Source organism: Lissotriton helveticus, chromosome 1_1, assembly GCF_964261635.1.
Source record: "Lissotriton helveticus chromosome 1_1, aLisHel1.1, whole genome shotgun sequence".
NCBI classification, from domain to species: Eukaryota; Metazoa; Chordata; class Amphibia; order Caudata; family Salamandridae; genus Lissotriton; species Lissotriton helveticus.
Window position 1 is genome coordinate 1,297,131,888 of NC_136057.1, and position 25,539 is coordinate 1,297,157,426.

The window sequence follows — 25,539 nt, forward strand, 5'->3', positions numbered from 1 at the left end:
ATTCCGGCAACCACGACGCGGAGTCAACCGACGCCACCTATCGACACGCAGGGGTACTGCTGAAGAAAAATTCTCCAGATCCAGTCTGACGCCTGGGGTAATTCTAAGGTGAGTAATTCATAACTAATTAATGTCTTTTACAAATATATAGTTACCGAAGGTAAGTAACTTGTTCAATTTTTTACTCCCAGAACATGTGAAATAAATCGTCTGGCCGTGATATATGCTGCACCCTGCCTTAGAGCTCAGTAGGCCTGCCATAGAGACAACTTACACATATTGCAGAGGGAGGTTTGGCTTTTCCGTTGGATTAATTGGCAAAGTCGGGCATGCAGGTTAGAAACTGCTCTTCCAATCTGCAGTGGTGGACTGGGAGACTTGTTTTACCTGTGTCATACCCCTGCGGCACTGCAATCCCTGGGGTGACTCTCTAACTTACGTGCCTTGGGGCCCATATACCAGGGACTTAAAGGAAAGTTAGCCTACGTCAATTGGGTATAGCCAATGTAGCATACACATTTTGGGGTCAGGCAATGGCACTGAGGTCTGGTTAGCAGGCCTCCGTGCACTCTGGGTCGAATAACTCTGTTATTCTAAACGAAGTGTGTAAGCAGTTTTTCTTTTTACACACTGACCGTAAACCACCTTTTACTGCTTTATTTCAGGAACCGATTGAGGATTTGGACCCTAATCATATACTGGATATGCAGGCAGACTCTAGACTGCATTTAATATTTGGCGGGACCAAAGTGGTGCAGCATACTCCACCCCAGAAAGCGAGCTCAGGCCTGAAACGTATGTTTTTACTATATACTTGGAATTAAATGATGATTCATTGGTCAATTGTTTAATTCTCAAACTGCTGACATTATACACCTTGTGTTTAAAATTTGTGTTCCAAGCTCTTCTTATATGGTTGTGTCAGAAACGAAGCACAATTTGTAGCTAGATTGAACATTTCCCTAGATAGTTCAAATGGGACATGTACCCTGTCGTTTTTAGTCACGAGCCTACTATTTAGAATTAAGAATATGCTGCAGAAGAGCCTAGGCTATGATGGTGCCATAGTGGATGCGCACTGTGGAGGACCACTCTTCACCTACGCAAAAATCATTTTGACTTGCACGTGTGCCTCTCCTTCAAACCTTTTCTCCCCAACCCCCTTCTTCAAGACATACAGAGCTGGCAGGGTGCCTAAGGTGCAGGAAAACTTAATGCTTGTTTATTACTTAGCACTGCTTCCGCCTGGAATCCTCTATGCTGTGGCTGATGCTGGGATAGATAGCTGTAAGTCGCCCTGACCGGTGACCGCTTTCACTGTCTGCCGCAAAGGTAGGGTTCTCCTTCTTTGGTCACCAGTCGCTATATAACAAACAATGCCTCTGGTGAACAAAGTGCATGTGTGCCCATTTTCTGCACTTTCACTGTAGTATAACAGATGGGGCTGGACTGCAGACCCCTGTGCTCCCCCCTCCTATAATGCAATCCGTGCTGATGCACATATAGCTATTGCACTGTAGCCTCATACAAATGAGGGGAAAATGTGAACACTTTACCATATTGTGGATGTGGGAGCGTCATATTATTGACGTTTCACACCATATGGACGTTGGCAAAGAGGCTGTCATGATTTGTACTGAATGTTTCGTTCTGTCCCGACCTCCCTCGCCCTAAAAACCAGCAACAAGACGTCCCCTGCAGCCGGACACAGACACAGTGCTCATTGCATCTGTTTGCAGGGTAATTTCTGTTCCCCTTTGTAAAGCAGGCTGGGTACCACCTACACCGTGAAAGACTGATTGCTTGCTTTAAAATAAACAGTCTGCCTTTCACTAATGCTCTAGGCCCAGAGAATTGTATGTATTCGGTGCAGTGTCCCTGTTTGCACCCAGCACACATTGTTAAAGGTGCTCAGCAACATAAACAGGGACATTGCACCCAAGTACAACTAAGCTCTAGGTTATTTTAAGCAAAAGCTCAAGCAAGGTTGAGTGGGGAAAGATGTAGTTTACATTTTTGAGGCCTGGAATTGCTCCCTAAAGCTAAACTAGGATTTGCAGGACTTGCCTATTCTGTTGAAATCTGTTTGCCCTGAAGTTAGTCTTTCTTGATCTAATTTTCTCCTGTTTGTTTCTCCCTAGCTGTTGATAATGGGTGTGTGGCCTATGTCTTGAGGACTGGTTTCAATACTTCTCAGGTACAGGCTAAAATAATACACTGTTGAAAATGCTTTTTCTTTCGTTCTTGTGCAAGGTGTTTGTATACATTTTCTGAGTCTAGTGCTCAGTGTTTACATGTGGTGATCTCTCAAGTGTTCTTTAAAGCTCTCTGTGTGGCATCAGCTGGTATGAATTTTATTATATATTCCTTTTGTCTGTTTAAATTATTTCAAAAGAAGACTTGACCTATGTGTTTGTCTGAATGTTGCTTCTGTTAGCCAGAGAATGACCACTGGTCTGTTATAAATGAGCTTTGGGGTGGTTGCAGCATATTCACTTTTTCTTTAGAGCAAGTGCAGAATGTTTGTTGCTTATAAAACTGCTTCTCTTGTACGTTTACAGTAATCTTAATTGTATTTTTCCAAAGTCTGTGAGCTCAGGAATGGTGATGAGGAAAATGTTTAGTTCTGAATAAGTGAAATTCGAATGCTGAGATGTTTCTTTTTTTGCACCACCCACACAAAGGATGGTGTGACGGAGCTATCTGCAGATCAGGAAAAAGTCTTTTCATGCGGATTAATAAATGGGTGAAAGGATTGTGTTCTCTTTTCTTTTTTAGGGTAAACTACTGCGCACTATCCTGTTCGGTGTGAAGAGAGTTACAGCTAATAATTTGGAAACCTTCATATTTATCCTTTTCCTGCTTGTGTTTGCAATTGCAGCTGCAGCATACGTATGGATTGAAGGTAAGCAGGGATTTCTTTATGCTGATTGGAAAGTTGGCAATCGTTCTACCTTTTTAATGTGTTCTTACAGTAGATTTTGAATGCGAGTATAGCACTTTGTAGCTTAGGTTACAACACACCTACTGTAGGAAGAGTTCATTGTTGCCATCTTTTATGGTTTGCTGTGTTCTAGAATTTTATTTGGCCCACTCTGAGATTAGTTTCCCCAGCTTTGTGAAGAGTGATCAAAGGAAAGCAGTTATGAGTTCGCAATAGCTGAACTTTTTTTCTCTTCATATCTCATTTGAACTATTTCACTACTAGAACAAACATTTCTGATAACAAGTGTTATGTTTGGAAAAATATTTATTAACTTGCATGTATAGGAGAAATGCAAAACAGCTACTTTTAAAGATATTTACATTTTTCACTTGAGTCACTTGCACAGACCAAACCCATCTTCTTGAATAGTGGAAACTTGGGTACAAATGCAAAATCTCAATAAGCTGGTATAAAAATAAGGAATACTGTTGGCCCAGGTGAAGGCATTGAGGGAGCAATGATTTGGAAGTAGCATACCCCTCCCCCCAAGCGCCTTGAGACCCTCCCGGGTGAGTAGTGCGCTATACAAATGGCATTATTGATTGATTGATTGATTGAAGTAATTACAGCGCTGAGCTTAATGGTGAATGAATTACATGTATGTTGGTGTAATTGGTTGAGAAGGGTGTACTGCTGTAAGACATTGGTATAAGTAAAAGGTAATGTGCAGAAGTACAAAAGGAATCTAAAAACAAAAGCGTTTTAGAATAAAGTCACACCCCAGGAAAGGCAAAAGAACATGGTAGTTAACGTGTTAATTGGAAAAAGACAGTGTATTAGTAACATGCCATTCTCATCCAGGGGATACTCCTCAATAGTCATAATCTATGAATAATCCCCGCCCATGTGGGGGATCCCGGAGCATATAGAAAATACATATAAATATATATGTATATATATGTGAAAACATATATTTGCAGCCTAAACATCGCACAACTGGCATAACTGCCGCAAAATTACAGAAATTAGCATAAACACAGTAGTACTCTCACAACCCCTAAGGAAGAGAAAGAGAGCAGTAAACATTTGCACACAGCAATGCTTTATTGCCATAGGATAAACCTGTAATTGCAGGCATTTGCCAGTAGGCTGCAGTAGAGTATAAAGAAACAAAGAAAAACTGACGCCTTGCCTTTAAGGCATTAGAGTAGGGGTACCGTGCCTTTAAGACCTGAAGGTGACCCCCTGCTCCCATGGTGCACCACAGGTGGCAGTTGGGTCAGTTCTTTTTTCCGGCTCCTTCTGTGAGGATCCTGGAGCTTGAGCTCTTCAGTTTTTGACTGAAATTGTTTTTGTGAGGTTTTCTCAGAAAATTCGACATTTTCTGGTTTAAGGCTTCTGCTTTTTTTTTGTGCTGATTCACAAAAAAAATTCCTGTCAGAATGCCTCCTCCTTTTCCGTAAATGTCCTTCTGTGTGCATCGTGGGCCTTCCAGCTTCACACGACCCTGACCAGTGCCATCCCTGTCAGAAGTTCCCTAGGAGAACTCTTCGCGATAGAGAGCGCATCAGACTTCATGCTCTCTTGGAGAAAGGCAAAAGTCATCAGATGGGTGGAGATGGAGGCCCCAGACCGTCTTCTTCAAGCGAGCATCCTCAAAAACGGTGGCGTTCTACATCTCCTTCCTCCGGAAGAAGGAAGGAAGAAAATCTCAGTCAAAGTCGCCGTCGAAGAGACCCAGGCGCTCTTCTGGATCACCATCACGACGTCGAAGATCTCTGTCGCAGCCAAGGAAGTCGACGTCGAGACGCCACACTTCGGGCTCGAAGTCTGTGGCTGCTGCAGTTTCAAATTCTCCGTCGATGCTTCCGTCGACGTCGAGACACTCGCCGCCACCCCGGACGGGGTCAGCGTTGAGAGTCATGACGGCTCCCTCATTGCCGCCGGCTGGCGTGCCGCCGTCGAGAGGATCGTCTAGATCCCACCACTCGAAGTCGAGGAGGTAGACTCCAAGGCGACGTCGAGAGCAATCTCCTTCTCCACGATGTCGAAGGTCGCAGTCGACATGACGTCGAAGAAGGTCGTCCTCGACACGACGTCGAGGAAGATCGACGTCGAGAGGACGACATGAGGGTTTACCTTCCACTCGACGTCGAGGAAGATCGACATCGAGGTCACCGACTCGACGCCGAAGATCGCAGTTGAGGTCGCTGGGGCATGGACGATCGACGTCGAGAACACCTCGTTCGACGCCATTGGTCACACAGATGTCTTCGACGTCGAAACTCTCGCCGTCGAGGGAAAGGTCGCTGTGATTGTGCAGTCCCCTGGCTCCAAGTCATCAGGGGACAGATCTTCCTCTCCTGGATTGAATATCGTGGAGATCTCGCCAGAAGCGTCCCCCAGATCTACGCACAGATCACGAAGTGTGTCTTCTCAACGTCCTCAGGGAGCTGGTTCTGGCGATCGCAGTAGTCCGGGCTTGGATTATTCCCGCACGTACTCTCCATCTGCTCCGAAGACAAGTACTCCGGTCAGGCCTGCAAAGACTCCTCCACCAAGGACACGCCCTACACCCAGACCGAGATCTCCCACCAGATCACGCTCTCCTGTAAGGCCCAGGACGCCTGCTAAGCCAAGACGTTCTCCTAGACCGAGATCTCATTCTAGACATCGGTCTAGATCCAGGGGTAGGCACAACCATCGAGACAGGTCTCATCACAGAGGACACATCAGGTCTCCGACTTGGTCCTATTCCACGAAGTCAACGGTCCGGGACTACTCTCCGACCTTCTCCTCTACTCGTCCGTCAAGAAGCTCTCCTATTGATGACTTTGCAACCTTTACAGATGTGCTGGGTAGGGGAGCAAAGAAATTGAACATCTTGTTGCATACTCCTGTGGTCCCAACATCTATAAGTTTCGACACACTTCATCATCCCACAGCGCCTAGACCGCTGTTGCCTCTGGTTCCCGGCTTCCTTGAACCTGCGATGGCGACCTTTCTCACACCTGCAGTGGTAGGTTCTGTTCCCTCAAGACTTGCCAAGAAGTATAAGGCTCCCACAGAGGACCCCTTATTTCTCAGATCGGACCCCCCGGCTGATTCAGTGATCGTGGCGGCAGCCTCTACTTCTTCTTCGGTGCCCCCAGAGAAGGACAGCAAAGTGATGGATTCCTTTGGCAGAAAGGTATGGGAGGGAGAACTTGTAGCCAACCAGGTCATCAGTGCCGCGGCAGATGCCTCTGACCTCGCGGCCCATGGCTACTCCCATGGAATCTGTGCTTGTCGTTCGACGTGGCTCTGCCTCACGGGCCTGAAACCAGATGCCCAGAAAAAGATTTTGAATCTCCCCTTCAATGGTTCTTCTCTTTTTGGTCCACACGCCGATGATGAAATGACTAAAATGGAATCCGAAATGGACACTGTGAAGGCTGTGGGCTTGGAGAAGCGCAAGGAATTTAACAAGCGCTTTTGTCAAGGGGATAAGCGTTCTTACCAGCAGAGGGATCAAACCCCTCAATGATCTTCCCAGTCTCAACTGAAAACCCAGTTTCAGCAAAGACGTCCTGGCAGAGGCAACAATAATAACAAGCAGCAGTCTGCCTCCAAACAGCCTCCCAAACCCTGAGCTGTTGCTTCCTCCGCAACTGTTCGCCACTCCGGTGGGAGGGAGTGTGTCACATCATCTGGAAGAGTGGAAAGACATAACAAAGGACAGATGGGTGCTAAGTATTGTGCAGCATGGTTACTTGCTGAGGTTCAAGTCACCTCCTCCGCAAGTTTTTCCTCAAACAAAGCTACTTCCCCGTTTCCACAGTCAGTTGCTGCAGGACGAAGTCTTTACTTCCACATACCTGTCTCAGTGAAGCACAGAAAGTTTCTCAGGTTTCAGATTGGACGCCAGCACTACCAGTATAGAGTGCTCCTGTTTGGCCTCAAATCCGCGCCAAGGACATTCTCAAAATGCATGGCGGTAGTGGCTGCTTTTCTTCGCAAAAGGAAGGTCTTAGTCTATCCTTATCTAGAGAATTGGCTGCTGAAAAGCTCCTCTCCGGCTCTGCTTCAAGACCATCTTTCCTTCTGTCTCAACCTGATGAATTTATTGGTCCCTGGACTCCACTCAAGCAAGCGTGTGTCCTTCGGAGGAAAGACTGTCATCCATGCTTCTGAAGTGTCGTCTTCTACTGGACAGTCACAGTTCCACAGCTCGGCAAGTGTCCTCTCTCCTGGGATCGATGGCCTCGTGCATCTACATCGTGCCCAATGCACGCCTTCACATGAGGCCTCTGCAGCAGGCTTTAGAGGACCAATGGTCTCAGAGGTCAAGTCACTGGGAGGACAGTGTCTTTCTTCCACAAGGTGCCAAAGACTCGATCAAATGGTGGATGAAACGCTCCAACCTTCTCCAGGGAATTCCATTCCATCTTCCTCCTCCGTCGCAGTCAGTGGTCAGATGCCTCTCTTCTAGGCTGGGGTGCTCACATGGACCAACTTCAGGTTCAAGGCCTTTGGTCCGAGGGAGAGCGAGGCTACCACATCAACTTCCTCGAGCTTCGAGCCGTTCCTCTGGCTCTGAAATCCCTGTATCCATCACTGCGCACCAACTACATCCAAGTTCAGACGGAGAACACAACAGCAATGTTCTATCTGAACAAACAGGGAGGTACCAGGTCAAGAGTGCTATCCTTGGAAGCGCAATCCATCTGGCACTGGCTACTGGCAAGCGTCCAGGTTCCTCCAAAGAGGCTCACCGGGTTATGCACTTTTGATCGGCTGGTCACAGACCTTACTGTACGCCTTTCCTCCCCTGCCTCTGATCCCGGCGGTGATTCAGAAGTACTACAGGACCAACATCAGCATGATCCTGATAGCGCCGGAGTGGCCATGCCAGTGGTGGTACCCGGATCTGCTCCAGCTGTCGGAAGTCCCGCACCGGCGACTTCCTTGCCGTCCAGACTTGTTGACCAAGGACCAGGGGAAGGTGTTTCATCCCAACCTTCCTTCCCTTCGCGTGACGGCATGGCTCCTAAGGTCCTATAGTACGGACATTTAGATCTCCCAGCAGACTGCATGACCATTCTCAAAGAAGCCAAGAGACTTTCTACTAGGAAGTCCTATGCTTTCAAGTGGAAGAGGTTCTTCTTATGGTGTTTTGACAACTCTCTTGACCCTATGTAAGGTCAGGAACAGGTTACTCTGCCCTATCTGTTACATTTGGCAAGGTCAGGCCTAAAGTACCCCTCCATCAGGGTCCACTTAGGGACTATCACGGCTTATAGGAAGTCACCCTCCCAGACATCTATCTTCCTTATGCCTGTGGTTAAAGACTTCTTAGAGGGGCTTATAAAGTGTTTCTACCAGTGAGGTCCCCCTCTGCTCCCTGGGAGTTGAACATCGTACTCATTAAGCTGATGGGTGCTCCTTTTGAGCCGATATATAAGGCTTCTTTGCATCACTTGACCTGGAAGGCTGCCTTTTTAGTGGCATTTATCTCTGCCCGCAGAGTTAGCGAACTCCAGGCCCTTTGTTGTAAGGAACCGTACACAGTGTTTCACGCCAACAGAGTAGTACTGAGGACACACCCAGGTTTTCTACCTAAGGTAGTCTCAGACTTTCATGTCAACCAGTCTATTACCCTTCCTACTTTTTTTCCTCAACCTACCACTCCCCCGGAGAGGTCTTTACACTCTCTAGATCTCCTGAGGGTTCTGAAGTTTTACCAGGCCAAAACCCTGCCTCTTAGGAAGTCTGACAGTTTTTTGTCAATTATGGAACCACTAATACCGGTCTGTCAGCCTCAAAAAGATCCATTTCTCGCTAGATAGTCTCCTGTATAGCTTTGTCTTACCAACTAGCTAACAAAGCTTTGCAGGGTAGACCTCATGCGCATTCTACAAGTGGGAAAGCTTCTACTTCCCTGCCTCTGATCCCGGCGGTGATTCAGACGTTCTACAGGATCAACATCAGCATGATCCTGATAGCGCCGGTGTGGCCATGCCAGTGGTGGTATCCGGATCTGCTCCAGCTGTCGGAAGTCCCGCATCGGCGACTTCCTTGCCGTCCAGACTTGTTGACCAGGGGAAGGTGTTTCATCCCAACCTTCCTTCCCTTTGCTTGACGGCATGGCTCCTAAGGTCATACAGTACGGACATTTAGATCTCCCAGCAGACTGCATGACCATTCTCAAAGAAGCCAAGAGACTTTCTACTATGAAGTCCTATGCTTTCAAGTGGAAGAGATTCTTCTTATGGTGTCTTGACAACTCTCATGACCCTATTTAAGGTCAGGAACAGGTTATTCTGCCCTATCGGTTACATTTGGCAAGGTCAGGCCTCAAGTACCCCTCCATCAGGGTCCACTTAGCTGCTATCACGGCTTATAGGAAGTCACCCTCCCAGACATCTATCTTCCTTATGCCTGTGGTTAAAGACTTCTTAGAGGGGCTTATAAAGTGTTTCCACCAGTGAGGTCCCCCTCTCCTCCCTGGGAGTTAAACATCGTACTCATTAAGCTGATGGGTGCTCCTTTTGAGCCGATACATAAGGCTTCTTTGCAGCACTTGACCTGGAAGGCTGCCTTTTTAGTGGCATTTATCTCTGCCCGCATAGTTAGCGAACTCCAGGCCCTGTGTTGTAAGGAACCGTACACCGTGTTTCACAACAACAGAGTAGTACTGAGGACACACCCAGGTTTTTTACCTAAGGTAGTCTCAGACTTTCATGTCAACCAGTCTATTACCCAGCCTACTTTTTTTCCTCAACCTACCACTCCCCCGGAGAGGTCTTTACCCTCTCTAGATCTCCTGAGGGTTCTGAAGTTTTACCAGGCTAAAACCCTGCCTCTTAGGAAATCTGACAGCTTTTAGGTCTCGTGGCGATTACAGCGCGAAGCGCTGTCTCGCCAGAGACCTATTGTGAGCGATGCAGCTTTCGAGGAGACAGCACCTGGCCGCGCGCATTTCCTCTCTGAGAAGGCGATCGGAGCGGGCCACGCGCACGAGAACGCCCTCGCTGTGACCAGCTCCTGTCTCCTGGAAAGCTGCAACACAGAGCCACACCTCCCCCTGCTTACACATGCGTGCACACACACACACACACAGACACATACACGAGCGTACCTACACACACACGCACGCACACACACACATACATACATACATACATACATACATACATACATACAGAGACCCCCGCCGCGCACACACACACGAGCGCACCTGCACGCAAACATACAGAGACCCTGCGCCTCCGCCGCCGCCGCCCACATACACATACACACACACACATACACACACACAAACACACACACACACACACACACGCGCGCACCCCCACTTACCGCCATTCTGGACTTCTGCAGCCTCCGCGGGGCTCTCCCTCGGGCATGGGAGCCCTGCGTCACCAGCACTGCTTCTCTCCGTGGCACTCGGTGGGCGCGTGCGTGTGCTTCCGAAGACGAAAGTCCTGCCCCACGGAAGGTTTCAGTTTCGCTCACGTCTTCTTTTATAAGCTGCCTGCAGTCTCCACATACGAACTCATGATGCAAACCTCAGATCTGGCCTTTCCACAGACACGTGTTGTCGGAAGAATGGGGCATTCAGTTTGTATCTAGTAAGTGCCAAAAAAGTAATTGCCAAAGTCTTCCATTTAAAAATTGCAATTTTTCTCTTTGCTTTACAGCGTCTGCCGGGAGAAGGGGGCGAGGAGGAGGAGGTTGTTTTATTGTGTTTCCTGGAATGCGCGTTGCAGGTGTGACGTAGGAGGGTTGTGTTTATAGTCAAAGGCTGGCTCGTGATTGGCAAAATGTTTTATTGGGCGTGCATGGCCACTTTCTCTTTGAAAAGTGCAGCGGGGCAATGCGGCTATTGCAGGCTTAACTTCAAGCCCCGTAATACATAACTCACCGAGTTCTGGTTGAAGGAGTTTGCCATTAACGTCAATAGATCCGGTAAAGATTGAAGGTTTCTGGGTTCAGCTTGACCGCGGCAACCAGCTCGCGAGGCCACAGAAGTTCAGGCCAGCGCCGATTCGTAGGAAGACGAGGAAGATGCCACGGGATAACATGGACTCCCTCATCCAGAAGATCGCATGTCAACCCTAGCTCACCTTCCCTGGTGCCACAGCTGCGGCCTCCATAGGTAGTAGCAAGACCTTCTCCTACAACCTGAACCAGCTCAAGAACCTAGTGAACGAATTGTGGGTCGAGGACTTGAAGATCACGCCGCGGGGCTGCAAGTGCGGTGCACCGCCAGCCGCTCCACACAGCCCGTTCGTCACCTACATGAACATCAGCGAGATGGAGAGTTTCAGCATGGGCGTCTTCCTGCTGCAGAGCGGGTAGGCGTATATCCCGCTGCACGACCACCTGGGCATCTGCGGCATGATGGTGATCTATGGCACCCTCAGCATCTGTGGCTTCGACCGGCTGCAGGAGGTACCCGGGGCCATGTCGCCCGCCCCTCCAGCCCTTTCAGAGAGATGCGCTGCGCCGAGCCCCGCGCCTATCATTCGGCCAGTTCGGCCCCACCAGCGCTCCCTGCCTGCTCAGCCCGCACAGGGCCAACCTGCACCAGATCAGCGCTCTGGACTGGCCTGCTGCTTTCCTCGACATTCTGGCGCCACCTTATGACCCAGAGGACGAGCGTGACTGCCACTACTACTAGCTGCTGCAGCCATCCTCCACTGAGCCCAACGCCCAGGGCGGCAAGGAGGAGGGTGGTGAGAGCCGAGAGGTGTGGCTCCCGGAGGTCCCCCAGCCGGCTGACTTCTGGTGTGGAGGAGAACCTTACCCGGGGCCCAGCGTGACACTCCGAGAGCATCGGTGACCTGTGAGCACCTTAGTCAGACCAGTGTCAGCCACCCAGGAAAGCATCAAATCTGTGTTTGGGGCCCTGGCTCTTAGAAACAGTGGGTGTGCGGGCCACTTCTGTCCCCCCGTGTGTTAGGTGGACGCACAAGCAAACTGCCTGACTGCGTGTGGAGGTCACAGGATGGACCTGGCAGGAAGAGGTAAGCAAGGGGTCAAAGGACTGGGTCTAAAACAAGCTCCCCTACTGGCCAGAATGTGTATGTTTGTGGATGGGGGCAGTGCCCATGGATAGCACTCCACACGAGTCTCTGTGGAAACAATGTATTATCTGTCATCGCTGTCCCTTAGTATTCCCTCTTGGGTATTTGAAGATTTTACTTTCGGAGTCAATCACTTTATCTCCCCTTACCTACCAAAAATGAATGTGTCCTTGTGTTATGTAACTGGTGCCCACGTAAACCACTTTAATACCTTCAGGTGGAGTTTGCGCTATATAAAACAATCTACAATGTATGTGGTTGTTGTATCTCTTTCCTTAATTGTATGCATTTCCGTGAGTATGTCATCTAATGGGTCTCTGGGTGTCCCGACCTTTCATTGTCTGGGATTTACTCCGCTTCTTTTGTGAATGTCCTTTAACTTGCTGCAGCTTCAGTAGTTGCAGTATGCTCCACTCTCAGTGCACACGAGTGGATGCCACCAATCCACCTCTTCCATGTATTTGCAACACTCCATTTGTTCCCACTGGTGCACTCCCATAGTCGACTACCGCATTTGTAGCACTCTTACTATGCCGTAGTTTACATTTTAGCCGACCTTTCTATTATACCTCCTCCCCATATACCCTCACATATATCTTGGCGCTATTGGCAGTCGCTCCCTGCCCCTCAAACCTCACACATTATTTCATAAGAACTGTTCTTCCACTCGTGTTTTTACTAACTCCTTAATGTCTGGTTATTCTTTTGCACCGGTGACGCCCACATGCAATTTTATATACCTTTTAAAGTCCTCCACAAGAGATTAAAATATAAATTATTTCCCACTTGCTCTCTCCCAGTTGTAGTTAGTGTGGTGGTATTTGATTATGTTAGCTTGTGTTGCAGAAATGCTTGTTTGAGTCAGTGTCCTTTTTTGGGTACTAGACTCACCCCTCTTGGATTACCACTTCGATGTTACTTGTGCACCTGCTTTGTTTATGATTTGAAAATGGTTGGTGCTAAACCACTGATTGTAATATAATGTGCTGGATTTTAAAGACCACAAGACACAAAGGTATACTCCTTATAAGGGGGCTTTCCTTGATTGGAGCTGCTGACCTGTCTGCCGTGGCCTACTTGGAATTACTCTCTTTGTTCATGCAGTTCTTGCAGCTTTCAGGCAGCGGACGCTCCCGGTTGACGGTCCTTTTTGGGGCACTTGGTGCATCAGTGTTTGTTGATGACAACGATCCCCCTCTCTTGCTCCTTATTGTTTTCCTGATTTGCTGTTGGGAAAGGACGTTCCTGCGGTGGTTCATGCGAGAATCTTACTTGGCAGGGATGGATTGAACAGTTTTAAAATATGATAGCACAAAATGTTGTGTGGGTTTACTATGTGTCCATTTCAGATTAGTAGCATATTGTATTGTCGTTTCAAATAAAATTGCATAAACCTCCTTCATTTCCAAAGTGCCGATATTTACACTTTCCAATGGATTTTGTTATGATGGTGTTTCGGTTACTTCACCAAAAAGTTAGGCACAGTTGCATAGGCGACAAGTAGTTTGTTTATGTAACCTATAAAACAATTATTGTTAATCTCAGCATTTTGAGCACATAGATAATGCTCTGCTTTTCAAGGAGGATAGTGCTTCAAATACATGAAGGCTTTTAACTCCTCAGATTCTCATATATGTCCTTGCATTGATGCTTTTCTAACACAGAGCCTTTCACATATCCGTGCACTAAAGGTTGCTAAAGCCACAAGGTGCCCATGTGACCTGGAGCTGGGGAAGATGGTTCGAGCCTTGGCGTTGGCTCAACATCCTGTGATCCTGGGGAAATCACTTAAGCTCCCCGTGCCTATCAATAATGAATGTGTCCTTGTGTAACGTGACTGGTGCTCATTTAAAGCGCCCCAACACCTTCTGGTCGAGTTAGCGCTATATAAAAAACAACAAAAGGCAGCAGCTTTCTTAAAGTATGCACCCAGGTTAGAATTTCATCCGTATCCAACAGGACTGCCTCACCAATGCTCCAATTAGAAAACTCAGCACTTAAAAAAATACTGCATTACGATGCAGTAACATTCCACTTTCGCTCTTAGTAACCAGCTACTCCTCCAAACACTTGCTGACTGTGTCTTTGCCTTGGGCCCTATGCAGTGCCGTGCTGCTATATTTGCTTCGACGGACGGTAATGGCTCTCCTGACCCTGTGTTCACGATTGACCAAAATTTACGTGAGTCTCTGGTTGAAAGTGCAGCGGTTAAATTTACCCATTTATCATGGTCCCATTCTGCCTTCGCACAATTAATCAGGCGCTTATATTCAATTCTCCTAGCTTGAATTTGGAATTTATTAGTCACAAACCGCAGTAGCTTCACCCTTCCACCGACTCAATTACAATAACTTTTATTTAAGTATTAATTATTAAAAAAATTAAAAGCCATTGTTATTTGGAATATCAATCCATCTAAGTCACGTAAATACAACACATATTGCATTACAAATGCTAGAAGTGTCACATTTGCAAAAGTTATAACTATTGGCATCGTCATACACAATGCCAATAACTCAAACTTTAATGCTGCGAGACCTATTGCATTGTAAATGCTTGTTTTGTTAATTATGGAACCACTAATACCGGTCTGTCAGCCTCAAAAAGATCCATTTCTCGCTAGATAGTCTCCTGTATAGCTTTGTCGTATCAACTAGCTAACAAAGCTTTGCAGGGTAGACCTCATGCGCATTCTACAAGAGGGAAAGCTTCTACTTCTGCTCTCCTTCGTAATGTCCCCATTTCTGAATTTTGTAAGGCGGCTACATGGCGGACTGTGCATACCTTTACACGCCATTATTGCCTAGATTCAGATGCACAGGCCGATGCCCAAGTGGGACAGGCCTCTTTAAGGAATCTATTTGCATAAAGTTGTATGTAAAGTGTGCAAATTTTCAATGTCTCTGTATACACTTTGCTCGTCCGCGAGACTTTGGGTATGACCTTGCTATTCTATTCATAGATTATGACTATTGATGAGTATCCCCTGGATGAGAAGGTTTAGTTACTTACCTGTAATCCTAGTTCTCATCCATGGGTATACTCATCAAAGTCATAAGCTCCCTCCCACCTCCCCAGACGAGCATGTTCTTGAAGTTACGAGATGTTACTAAGGATCTACTGAGGTGTTCTGCACCTCCAAAAAGAACTGACCCAACTGCCACCTGTGGTGCACCAGGGGAGCAGGGGGTCGCCTTCAGGTCTTAAAGGCACGGTACCCCTACTCTAATGCCTTAAAGGCAAGGTGTCCGTTTTTCTTTGTTTCTTTATACTCTACTGCAGCCTACTGGCAAATGCCTGCAATTACAGGTTTTTCCTATGGTAATAAAGCGTTGTGTGCAAATGTTTACTGCTCTCTTTCTCTTCCTTAGGGTTTGTGAGAGTACTACTGTGTTTATGCTAATTTCTGTAATTTTGCGGCAGTTATGCCAGTTGTGAGATGTTTAGGCTGCAAATATATGTTTTCACATATATATATATATACATATATATTTATATGTATTTTCTATATGCTCCGGGATCCCGCACATGGGCTGGGATTATTCATAGATTATGACTTTGATGAGTATACCCCTGGATGAGAACTAGGATTAAAGGTAAGTAACTAATCCTTTTTTGACATCGTTAGGCAGACGTGAGGTAGTCTACAGGGACTTCCATTGTTAACCCCTAAAAATGAACACATGATTTGACATTTTTGGGAAATGTACATTTATTCAGCACACTTTGTGTGATCGTTTTGCTCCTTGATGTTAAATCAAAGTTCTGGGTGATGAACAGTGTGTTTTTCACAGGTGGTTCAATTGTTTGTTTACTCTTTAGGCACCAAGGACCTCAGTCGGAATCGTTACAAGCTGTTTCTGGAGTGTACCCTTATCTTGACTTCGGTTGTTCCACCTGAACTTCCAATTGAGTTGTCTTTGGCTGTCAACACCTCTCTGATTGCCCTGGCAAAACTGTGTAAGTATATTGACAATTTGAAAGGTAGATGCTGTAGTGCAGGTTTCCAGTTACTTAAGGATTGCTCACAATTCAATTATGCATAGTATGGTGAAAAACTTAAGTATATGCCTATAATACATTGATTATCCAGGACAATAAGGAGTAAATTTACTTCAGAGAATTTACCCTGCCATGGGCTCCCTGTTGAGATGTGTAAATGTTTGCCCATCAGAACCAATTCCCTATTTGGCCACCCAAATATTGAAACGCAGTGGTTTGGGAGTCCTTTTTAATAGGGTTCTGTTATAGGGCTATAATGAGTAAATTTACTTCAGAGGTCGTGTCTGGTCCTCAGGTAACTTCAAATTTGAAAGGTTGCCTTTCACAAATTCCATCACCTTCATTAATTTGGTGACACAAGTACCTCATGAACAGGTATCGTTTTTTACAAATCTTCTTGAAACATACTTGCTGCATACCATGTCCTAAAATAGGTATTTAAGGCTTGTGTTATAAAGTTTCTTTTGTTTTTAACTTATTCAGTAGAAAGGTGATCTAGATATTTAATTTGATGTTTTTCTCGACAATTTCCTGTTTTTCTCAATTCACAAGGAACATATTTGGAAGCCCAAATATGCATTACCCTTCCTTGTGTGTTCTATATTTTCAGCCAGCACTTCCACTAAATCTCCCCAACAAAATATTGTTTGTAGCATGTGTTGCTGTAAATCCAAATATTCTGCATATTTCATCTAGTGTTGGACTTAGACGTTTGCAAGTTGTTCTTTTTCTTTAAAGAAAGGCTTTCGAGCCGTGGGAATGCACTGCGATGCCACCGTTAGTTGGCAATGCTCATGGTCAACTACTCCATGTTAGATTGTTAATAATGCCATGTGATTTATGACGTGTACCGAACGTGCTCCAGGACTCCACATGTTTTCCATGTTTCCTCCAGGCCCGCATGGTTTAAATAGACACCTATGATTGGGGGAAAAAGCCTTTGTTGTCTGCCCTATTTTCGACTTCCAACTAATAAGGCCTGGGGCGTGTGCCCCTCATATTTAACTTCTTTGCAGCGAATGCTCATATGGTTATGGAACAGATGCCCTTCCAGTAGTGTCCACATTGTCACTCAAAATATCAGTTGTTGGACTTCAGCAGGTCTATAACCTTTGCCCCGACCAGGTTGATGTTGCATGCGAATACTGCCTTAACTTCCGTTAAAACATGACCTTTTGATACTGACTGGACAGGTGTTGGGCACATCAGAAGATGCATCAGCAGTGCTCCAGACATCTTTGGAGAACAGGCTACTCTCTGCATGCGAGATGATTTTAGGCAATCCGCTCCACCAATTGTCACAGAATCAGAGGTGGTCTTTTAGCAGCCAATAACTGGAGGAAGATGAGGAGACTCTCTCGAACCAAGTTTTGCGCCACGGTCAAGGTTATGGTCGGCAGTGACACACATACACACACGCTAAGCTGCCAATTTAGACCTCAAACTCAAGTGAGCATCGCTTAAAGGGGGTTGGGTTTTGAGCTCCCTGCCAAGGATCTTGCTACTTCTGATATGTTCAGCTCCAATTAGCACTGACCAAAGGCCTCGAAGCTGACATACCTCATGTCCATGAGCATAGACTCTCCATGGCTGTCCACCCCCAAGATCCTTCACGAGCCTCAACTCCACTCAAAGCTGAAAACCCATTGAATCCGGTGCTGATGCCGTTGTCCACGCCAAAGCCGCCATCGTCTTCGCAGACTCAATCGCCGTTCAGCCCCAGCGGTTCAGAGCAGCCAATCCTCCATAAACCACGGGAGGAGTTTTTATCCATCCCCAGACTGGAAAGGTTCTAACAAAGGTAGCTCCTCCGAAACCAATGGAGACTCTTGTCTTGCAAGATGAGATTACCCTTTGAGGAAGAATTGCTAACAGACCCGTCCCTCTAGCTACTAAGTCTAAAAGATCTAGAGGCTGGGGAAAAATCCCTTTTCCCTATGTCCTGCCTCCACCACCAACTCCTTCACCTTCACTGCCTCCACACTCACCTGTGGGATCTCTACATTCCCCTTTTGGTCCCAGCGGCCCCTTCAGCCCTGCCACCCATTACGAGGCACCTTTTGACGATGGTCCACAGACAACCCATGGGACGCCTGTGATGTCTATCCCCGGGAGGTCCAGATCTGGGCCACTCCCCTGTTACCCATCTCCACTCCCTGCGTCCACCACCTCCTTCACCTTCACTGCCTCCACACTCACCTGTGGGATCTCTACATTCCTCTTTTGGTCCCAGCAGCCCCTTCAGCCCTGCCACCCATTACGAGGCACCTTTTGACGATGGTCCACAGACAACCCATGGGACGCCTGTGATGTCTATCCCCGGGAGGTCCAGATCTGGGTCACTCCCCTGTTAGGGGGCATCTCTCCCGGACGACACCACTGATCGGGAGGTCATCTGACATGTTGCCACCTTCGACAGGGTGGTTGTATGTGTTCTAAAGGAAGATGGTTTCCTTGTAAAGACACTATCTACATCCGAATAAACTGTTCAGTTCCTGTCCAGGCTCCAGGGGCATGTTAAAGTCCCTGACACCTTCGAAGATCCTGTGAAAGCAAGTATGGTTATTCCTAGGGTTGAGAAAATTCATAAGCCCTATCCCAACAACCCTGCCTACATTCGGGTCCTGTCCGGCTCGACTCCCTAATTGTCCTCATTGCACGCAAGCAGGCGTCTGTTCAAGCTACGGGCGACGGTCCTCTGCCCAACAAGGGAATCAGAAAGCTTGAGTCTGCTGCCAAAAGCGTGGTGGTCCCTCCCTGAAGAATAGCCAACTCAATGAGGCCCCTCTCACGCAATGACAGAGGATTAGGGTGATGTGATACAGGAGTCAATCAAGCATTTCACCGAGGAGTTAAAGAGGTGGGAAGTTTCAGAAGGCAAGCATATATCCAGCGCCAATATCCTCTTAACCCTGGATGGACGTGATAATGGCATCCGAGTGGCCAATACCAGTGTCTTTATTAGATACCATTCCTGTCTCCACATTTCAGGCTTCAAGCCGGAGGTCCAACAGTATATTTTCAACCTGCTCTTCAATGGGGGGGGGACATCTGTTTGGGTCACAGGCTGACAAGATGGTTGATAAAATAAAGGACCAGCATTGCAAAATTCATGGATGCCCTTCAGGCTGGCTGCTAGAGCCTCCTTTTTGGAGGCAGCAGTAAAGAGGAGGATCCAATATCACTTCCGTGGATCCTGCCCCTTCATATCCTATTTTACAACAAGGGGTGGTGATGGACAGAGTCTCTGAATTAAGCAGAAAACTCTCACCCAGTCAAGAGATCAGGGCTAGATCCAACACCGTTTTTTAGCTCACTGCATCATCCCAGTTTCAGAACCTGGCTGTATGCAAATTAGTCTGTTCCTGTCCCAGTGCATGATGGGAACAGGGCAAACCAAACTACAAAGCCAATTCTTACACTGGAAAGGAAACAAGCTACCGGGGACCGGTTTCTGGCATTTCAGCCTCTTCGGCCCGGCTTGCTTGAATCCTGATGGTGCAGTGAGCAAGGGACTCATGTCTGAGCATACCCTTCCACGCTTGGGGTGGACAAAAATATTTTACAACAAGGGGTGGTGATGGACAGAGTCTCTGAATTAAGCAGAAAACTCTCACCCAGTCAAGAGATCAGGGCTAGATCCAACACCGTTTTTTAGCTCACTGCATCATCCCAGTTTCAGAACCTGGCTGTATGCAAATTAGTCTGTTCCTGTCCCAGTGCATGATGGGAACAGGGCAAACCAAACTACAAAGCCAATTCTTACACTGGAAAGGAAACAAGCTACCGGGGACCGGTTTCTGGCATTTCAGCCTCTTCGGCCCGGCTTGCTTGAATCCTGATGGTGCAGTGAGCAAGGGACTCATGTCTGAGCATACCCTTCCACGCTTAGGGTGGACAAAAATCTTTTACAACAAGGGGTGGTGATGGACAGAGTCTCTGAATTAAGCAGAAAACTCTCACCCAGTCAAGAGATCAGGGCTAGATCCAACACCGTTTTTTAGCTCACTGCATCATCCCAGTTTCAGAACCTGGCTGTATGCAAATTAGTCTGTTCCTGTCCCAGTGCATGATGGGAACAGGGCAAACCAAACTACAAAGCCAATTCTTACACTGGAAAGGAAACAAGCTACCGGGGACCGGTTTCTGGCATTTCAGCCTCTTCGGCCCGGCTTGCTTGAATCCTGATGGTGCAGTGAGCAAGGGACTCATGTCTGAGCATACCCTTCCACGCTTAGGGTGGACAAAAATCTTTTACAACAAGGGGTGGTGATGGACAGAGTCTCTGAATTAAGCAGAAAACTCTCACCCAGTCAAGAGATCAGGGCTAGATCCAACACCGTTTTTTAGCTCACTGCATCATCCCAGTTTCAGAACCTGGCTGTATGCAAATTAGTCTGTTCCTGTCCCAGTGCATGATGGGAACAGGGCAAACCAAACTACAAAGCCAATTCTTACACTGGAAAGGAAACAAGCTACCGGGGACCGGTTTCTGGCATTTCAGCCTCTTCGGCCCGGCTTGCTTGAATCCTGATGGTGCAGTGAGCAAGGGACTCATGTCTGAGCATACCCTTCCACGCTTAGGGTGGACAAAAATATTTTACAACAAGGGGTGGTGATGGACAGAGTCTCTGAATTAAGCAGAAAACTCTCACCCAGTCAAGAGATCAGGGCTAGATCCAACACCGTTTTTTAGCTCACTGCATCATCCCAGTTTCAGAACCTGGCTGTATGCAAATTAGTCTGTTCCTGTCCCAGTGCATGATGGGAACAGGGCAAACCAAACTACAAAGCCAATTCTTACACTGGAAAGGAAACAAGCTACCGGGGACCGGTTTCTGGCATTTCAGCCTCTTCGGCCCGGCTTGCTTGAATCCTGATGGTGCAGTGAGCAAGGGACTCATGTCTGAACATACCCTTCCACGCTTAGGGTGGACAAAAATATTTTACAACAAGGGGTGGTGATGGACAGAGTCTCTGAATTAAGCAGAAAACTCTCACCCAGTCAAGAGATCAGGGCTAGATCCAACACCGTTTTTTAGCTCACTGCATCATCCCAGTTTCAGAACCTGGCTGTATGCAAATTAGTCTGTTCCTGTCCCAGTGCATGATGGGAACAGGGCAAACCAAACTACAAAGCCAATTCTTACACTGGAAAGGAAACAAGCTACCGGGGACCGGTTTCTGGCATTTCAGCCTCTTCGGCCCGGCTTGCTTGAATCCTGATGGTGCAGTGAGCAAGGGACTCATGTCTGAGCATACCCTTCCACGCTTAGGGTGGACAAAAATATTTTACAACAAGGGGTGGTGATGGACAGAGTCTCTGAATTAAGCAGAAAACTCTCACCCAGTCAAGAGATCAGGGCTAGATCCAACACCGTTTTTTAGCTCACTGCATCATCCCAGTTTCAGAACCTGGCTGTATGCAAATTAGTCTGTTCCTGTCCCAGTGCATGATGGGAACAGGGCAAACCAAACTACAAAGCCAATTCTTACACTGGAAAGGAAACAAGCTACCGGGGACCGGTTTCTGGCATTTCAGCCTCTTCGGCCCGGCTTGCTTGAATCCTGATGGTGCAGTGAGCAAGGGACTCATGTCTGAGCATACCCTTCCACGCTTAGGGTGGACAAAAATATTTTACAACAAGGGGTGGTGATGGATCATATCCTAGGCAAGAACACTCATTCCACCAGCAGACAGCAAGAGAGTACACGTGAATTGCCTACAACGAAAACAACAACAAAATCAGGGGTATCGATCTTTGGAAGGGGGACTCCAGCTCCAAGCACGGACTTGCCCTGCTTCCCCTGATCATACCACTTGTTGTGGGAAGGCTACACGGTTTCTTTCCCGCTGGGAGGAAATTGCATCAGACCAATGGGTGACCCTTCACCAGCAGAGAACCTTTCAACTTTCTTCAGAGAAAGGTGCGAGCAATCCAGTTAAGAGGATTAACTCTTTTTTTTTTTTTTTTTTCCTAATCCCCAAAAAGGACAGCGCCTTTAGACAGAACTTGAACCTCAGACCCCTTATTCGCTTGAGTATTTCAGAGTATTACCACTTGGTAAACTGCAGGATGTTACTCCTAATTCAACAAGGCTAATACATGACTGCATTAGACTTCAAAGTCGCCTACTTCTAATCCTCAATCATCCCGCCCACCCGAGGTAAATTCTCTTCATGGAAATTGCCATTACTAATTGAAAGTAACTCCATTTGGGGTCACTACTGCTTTAAGAGTCTTCACAAAGTGCCTAGCAGTGCTAGCCGCCCACATAAGGAATGGGGGCCAGTGTGTTTCCTGACCTCCGACTGGCTGATCAGGAGCTCATGCAAGCACCAGTGACTAGCCGATAACCAGTCTACTATCTCCCTCCTTCTTTGGCTGGAGTTTAAAAAAATATTACACCAAATCCCACCTGGAACCCCTCCATGCCCAGTTCTTCTTAGTAGCAATACTCAACGTAGTCACAGGCAAAACCTATCCCAACCAGAGGGTGTTGGCATTTCAGCAGCTCTTATCGTACCTCTTTTTCTGGCCCAATCGTCAACTCTCAATCGGAGCCTTTATTGGTCTGGGCTGTCTAAAACTTTTTGTCTAGGACGTTATCTGTTACTTCCCCATCTGCAGAAATCTAGCATCGTATATGTCTCCATTTAGCAGCTATAGCTACTTACCTGCAAAACAGTGAACAGTCCTCCATATTTCGCATTTCTGTAGTCTAATCCTTTATGGAGTGTCAAGACTCATCCACACATCCTTTATGGAATCAGTGTAGCCCTCACCAGACCCCACCCTCAACCCCATTTGAGCCAAGGCTCTCTTGCCCTCTTTAGCTCCTACTCTGGAAGATAGCTTTCCTAGTAGCCATAACATCTCCTAGGCCCATGAGTGGAATTGCAGGCTCTCACACTACAAGAATCTTTCATTCAGGTCCACAAGGATAGGGTCATTCTTAGTCCTCCCAAAGTTCCTACCCAAAGTGTTTTCCACCTCAACCAAACTTTAGAGCTCCCAGTCTTCCTGTCTCAAACTGACTCAGTAGCAGGCACCCTAGATGTAAGATGGGCTCTAATATATTTGATTGAATGGAGCAAATCCTTCTTCAAAGTTCAACAGCTGGTCGTAGCCTTTGCCAAACCCCCACAGGTCAGCGTATTTCTAAAGCTGGTATTGCTGGGTGGATAGTCCAGTGTATCCAAACGTGCTATTATAAAGCCAAAAGAGCCCTTCCTGTTACCCTCAGGGTGCACTTAACTGACATAGAAGTGGCAACCATGTCCTTTCTAGGCAATATCCCCCTAGCTGACACTTGGTCAACCCAGCACAGTAATGTGTGGATGTCTTGGGGCGTGATTTAGCACTCCGCGGTCGGGGTTACTCCGTCACAACGGTGGAATATCCCATCTGCCAAAATCTAAATCTCACTATATCCTGTGGGATTTACATTTTGACATACAGGATATCCATCACTGTTGTGATGGTAACCCGTCCGCCGAGTTCTAAATCAGGCCCTTGACTCTACAACGGGCAGTTGCTGACCAGACGGTCCTAAAGACTTTATTTCAGACCTCTGCATCATCCACACACTAGACTTCTCTTGTAGGCAGGTACTGCTTTAGTCTATGCAGAGCATGTGTGTAAACAGCAACAAGTTATGAACGGAAAATGTTACCCTGTTGTAAAGGAAGTTAATTAATAGAAAGATCTTCGTACCATATAGTGCTGTAGTTTCACAAGTGCCCACCCTTCTCCCCAGAATTGTCTGGCTCTACTTGCTGAATTATTTCTCGTCAATTAATTTACTTTCACAATACATGTGCACCATACTGCATTCACTCCCAACTCCTCTCACCTGCTGTGCGAAATGCAGTCTATTATGGAGTCTGTTCCCATTTGCATTGCCAATTAGGGATGGAGTCACAGTGCATCCTGTGACTCGAAAGCCTTTCTTTGTAGAAAAGCAACTTGCAAATGTCTGAGCCCAACACAAGCTGGCAGGAGGATGCAGAGCATGTGAATCTACAGCACTACAGGCTGCAAACAGATGCTTACAGATGAGGTAGCATTTTGCTTATTACTTTAATATCTTATTCTTTCATTTCTCTCCCCTTCACGAATAGCATTTCTAACTTGGCAAACCAAATCATAATTACATGGCTTAGTGTTACGAAAGCAGACTGGCAAGAAACCTTTCATTTTCTTCTCCTATTCCGGGTAACGTTTGTGTCTAATTAAACAGTAGGCAAATGACTTGCGGACCTGCTCCATTTGAGAAAATATGGCAAACATAACTTCCTCACAGTACTTCAGTATGAGGATTAGAACAATTTGGCATGACAGTTACTGAATATTTTTTTGTTTTTGCAACTTTGCATTGTCTTGTTAATACCAAGCTGATCTAAGAACTTGATTTCTGAACATATTTACTGGTACTAAAATGCCCTAATTAGCATTGAGCTTAGTGCAAAGAACGAAACTGCACAACTCTTGCCAGAGGGCTGGAAGTAGACATACAGGAGACCTATTAAGGAATCTTTTGCATTTTCAGTGGTTATCCTAAAAGAGCTTTTAGGTTTCTTGACTCAAAAGCCTTAGTTGCACTGCTGTTTAATTTGAATGGCAAAATGGAGAACAACCTCACTGTGCTCTTTTCCATACGGCAGGAATAGTAGTCAGTCAACGGCCCTGAAAACCTTATGCATTTCTTTTGCACCGTAACTTTTCTTTGTTTTTTTTTCTGTTAAAAAGTAACAAGGAAATTTGTACACTTCTTTCTTAAAATTGTTAGATTAATTAACTTAGTGGTAAGATGGTCTTCTGTACTCCTACCCTTTTCTCAGTGTTAATTTCAGAAATCTTTAAAATCTGATTTACTCCTATCTTGATTCTTATTGCCACCAGCATTTCCACATTTAATCCTCATTAGGAACTTTGTGCTCTGAGAAAATGAGGATGTGTAGTAATGTATCTTCCAAGCCGCTCGTTGAAAATAGCACCCTGGAGACTGGCATTTTGAGTGTTTTTGAAGTGCCTGTTTCTTAAACCTCAAATACCTTGTGGCATTCCTTTTTTTATTTCAGATGTGTACTGTACAGAGCCATTCAGGATTCCCTTTGCAGGGAAAGTTCAGATCTGTTGCTTTGATAAAACGGGCACCTTAACAAGTGAAAGTCTAGTGGTCAGAGGAGTAGCTGGCCTCAAGTAAGTATATCGTTTTGTATTTCTCTGCACCTTTTAGTTACATTAAAGCAAACTTAAAAACTTCAACGAGTTCTGTACTAATGTAATAATTACATTTGTACCCAAAGAATGACAATAGTAAAATCACATTTTATATTAGTAAATTATTTTTTTTAGCTTTCTTCTGCCTTGCTATGTTATGCAACACTTGTGTTTTAACTCACTGGTAGAATTTCTTGAGTAAATGGTAATTAACAATTAAATGTTGATCATTAAAATTGGCTGGTCTCGGTCTACTCCTTTTGAAGACATCCATAGATGTTGCATGCCAGTTTGGGTATGAGTCTTTCATCTT

At 46.4% G+C, this 25,539-nt stretch overlaps 1 protein-coding gene and 1 pseudogene across 1 annotated transcript in view; both read left to right on the top strand.

Annotated features, from left to right (window-relative positions):
• The window catches only part of ATP13A1 (ATPase 13A1), a 419,252-nt gene that overhangs the window by 148,638 nt on the left and 245,075 nt on the right, over positions 1–25,539 (top strand). The window contains exons 8-12 of the mRNA XM_078681078.1: positions 666–795; positions 2,142–2,197; positions 2,779–2,905; positions 15,820–15,957; positions 25,085–25,205. Of these exons, the coding sequence (XP_078537204.1) occupies positions 666–795; positions 2,142–2,197; positions 2,779–2,905; positions 15,820–15,957; positions 25,085–25,205 (572 nt within the window). The remainder of the gene's footprint in view (positions 1–665; positions 796–2,141; positions 2,198–2,778; positions 2,906–15,819; positions 15,958–25,084; positions 25,206–25,539) is intronic.
• LOC144790750 (2-aminoethanethiol dioxygenase-like) lies at positions 10,976–11,753 on the top strand (annotated as a pseudogene).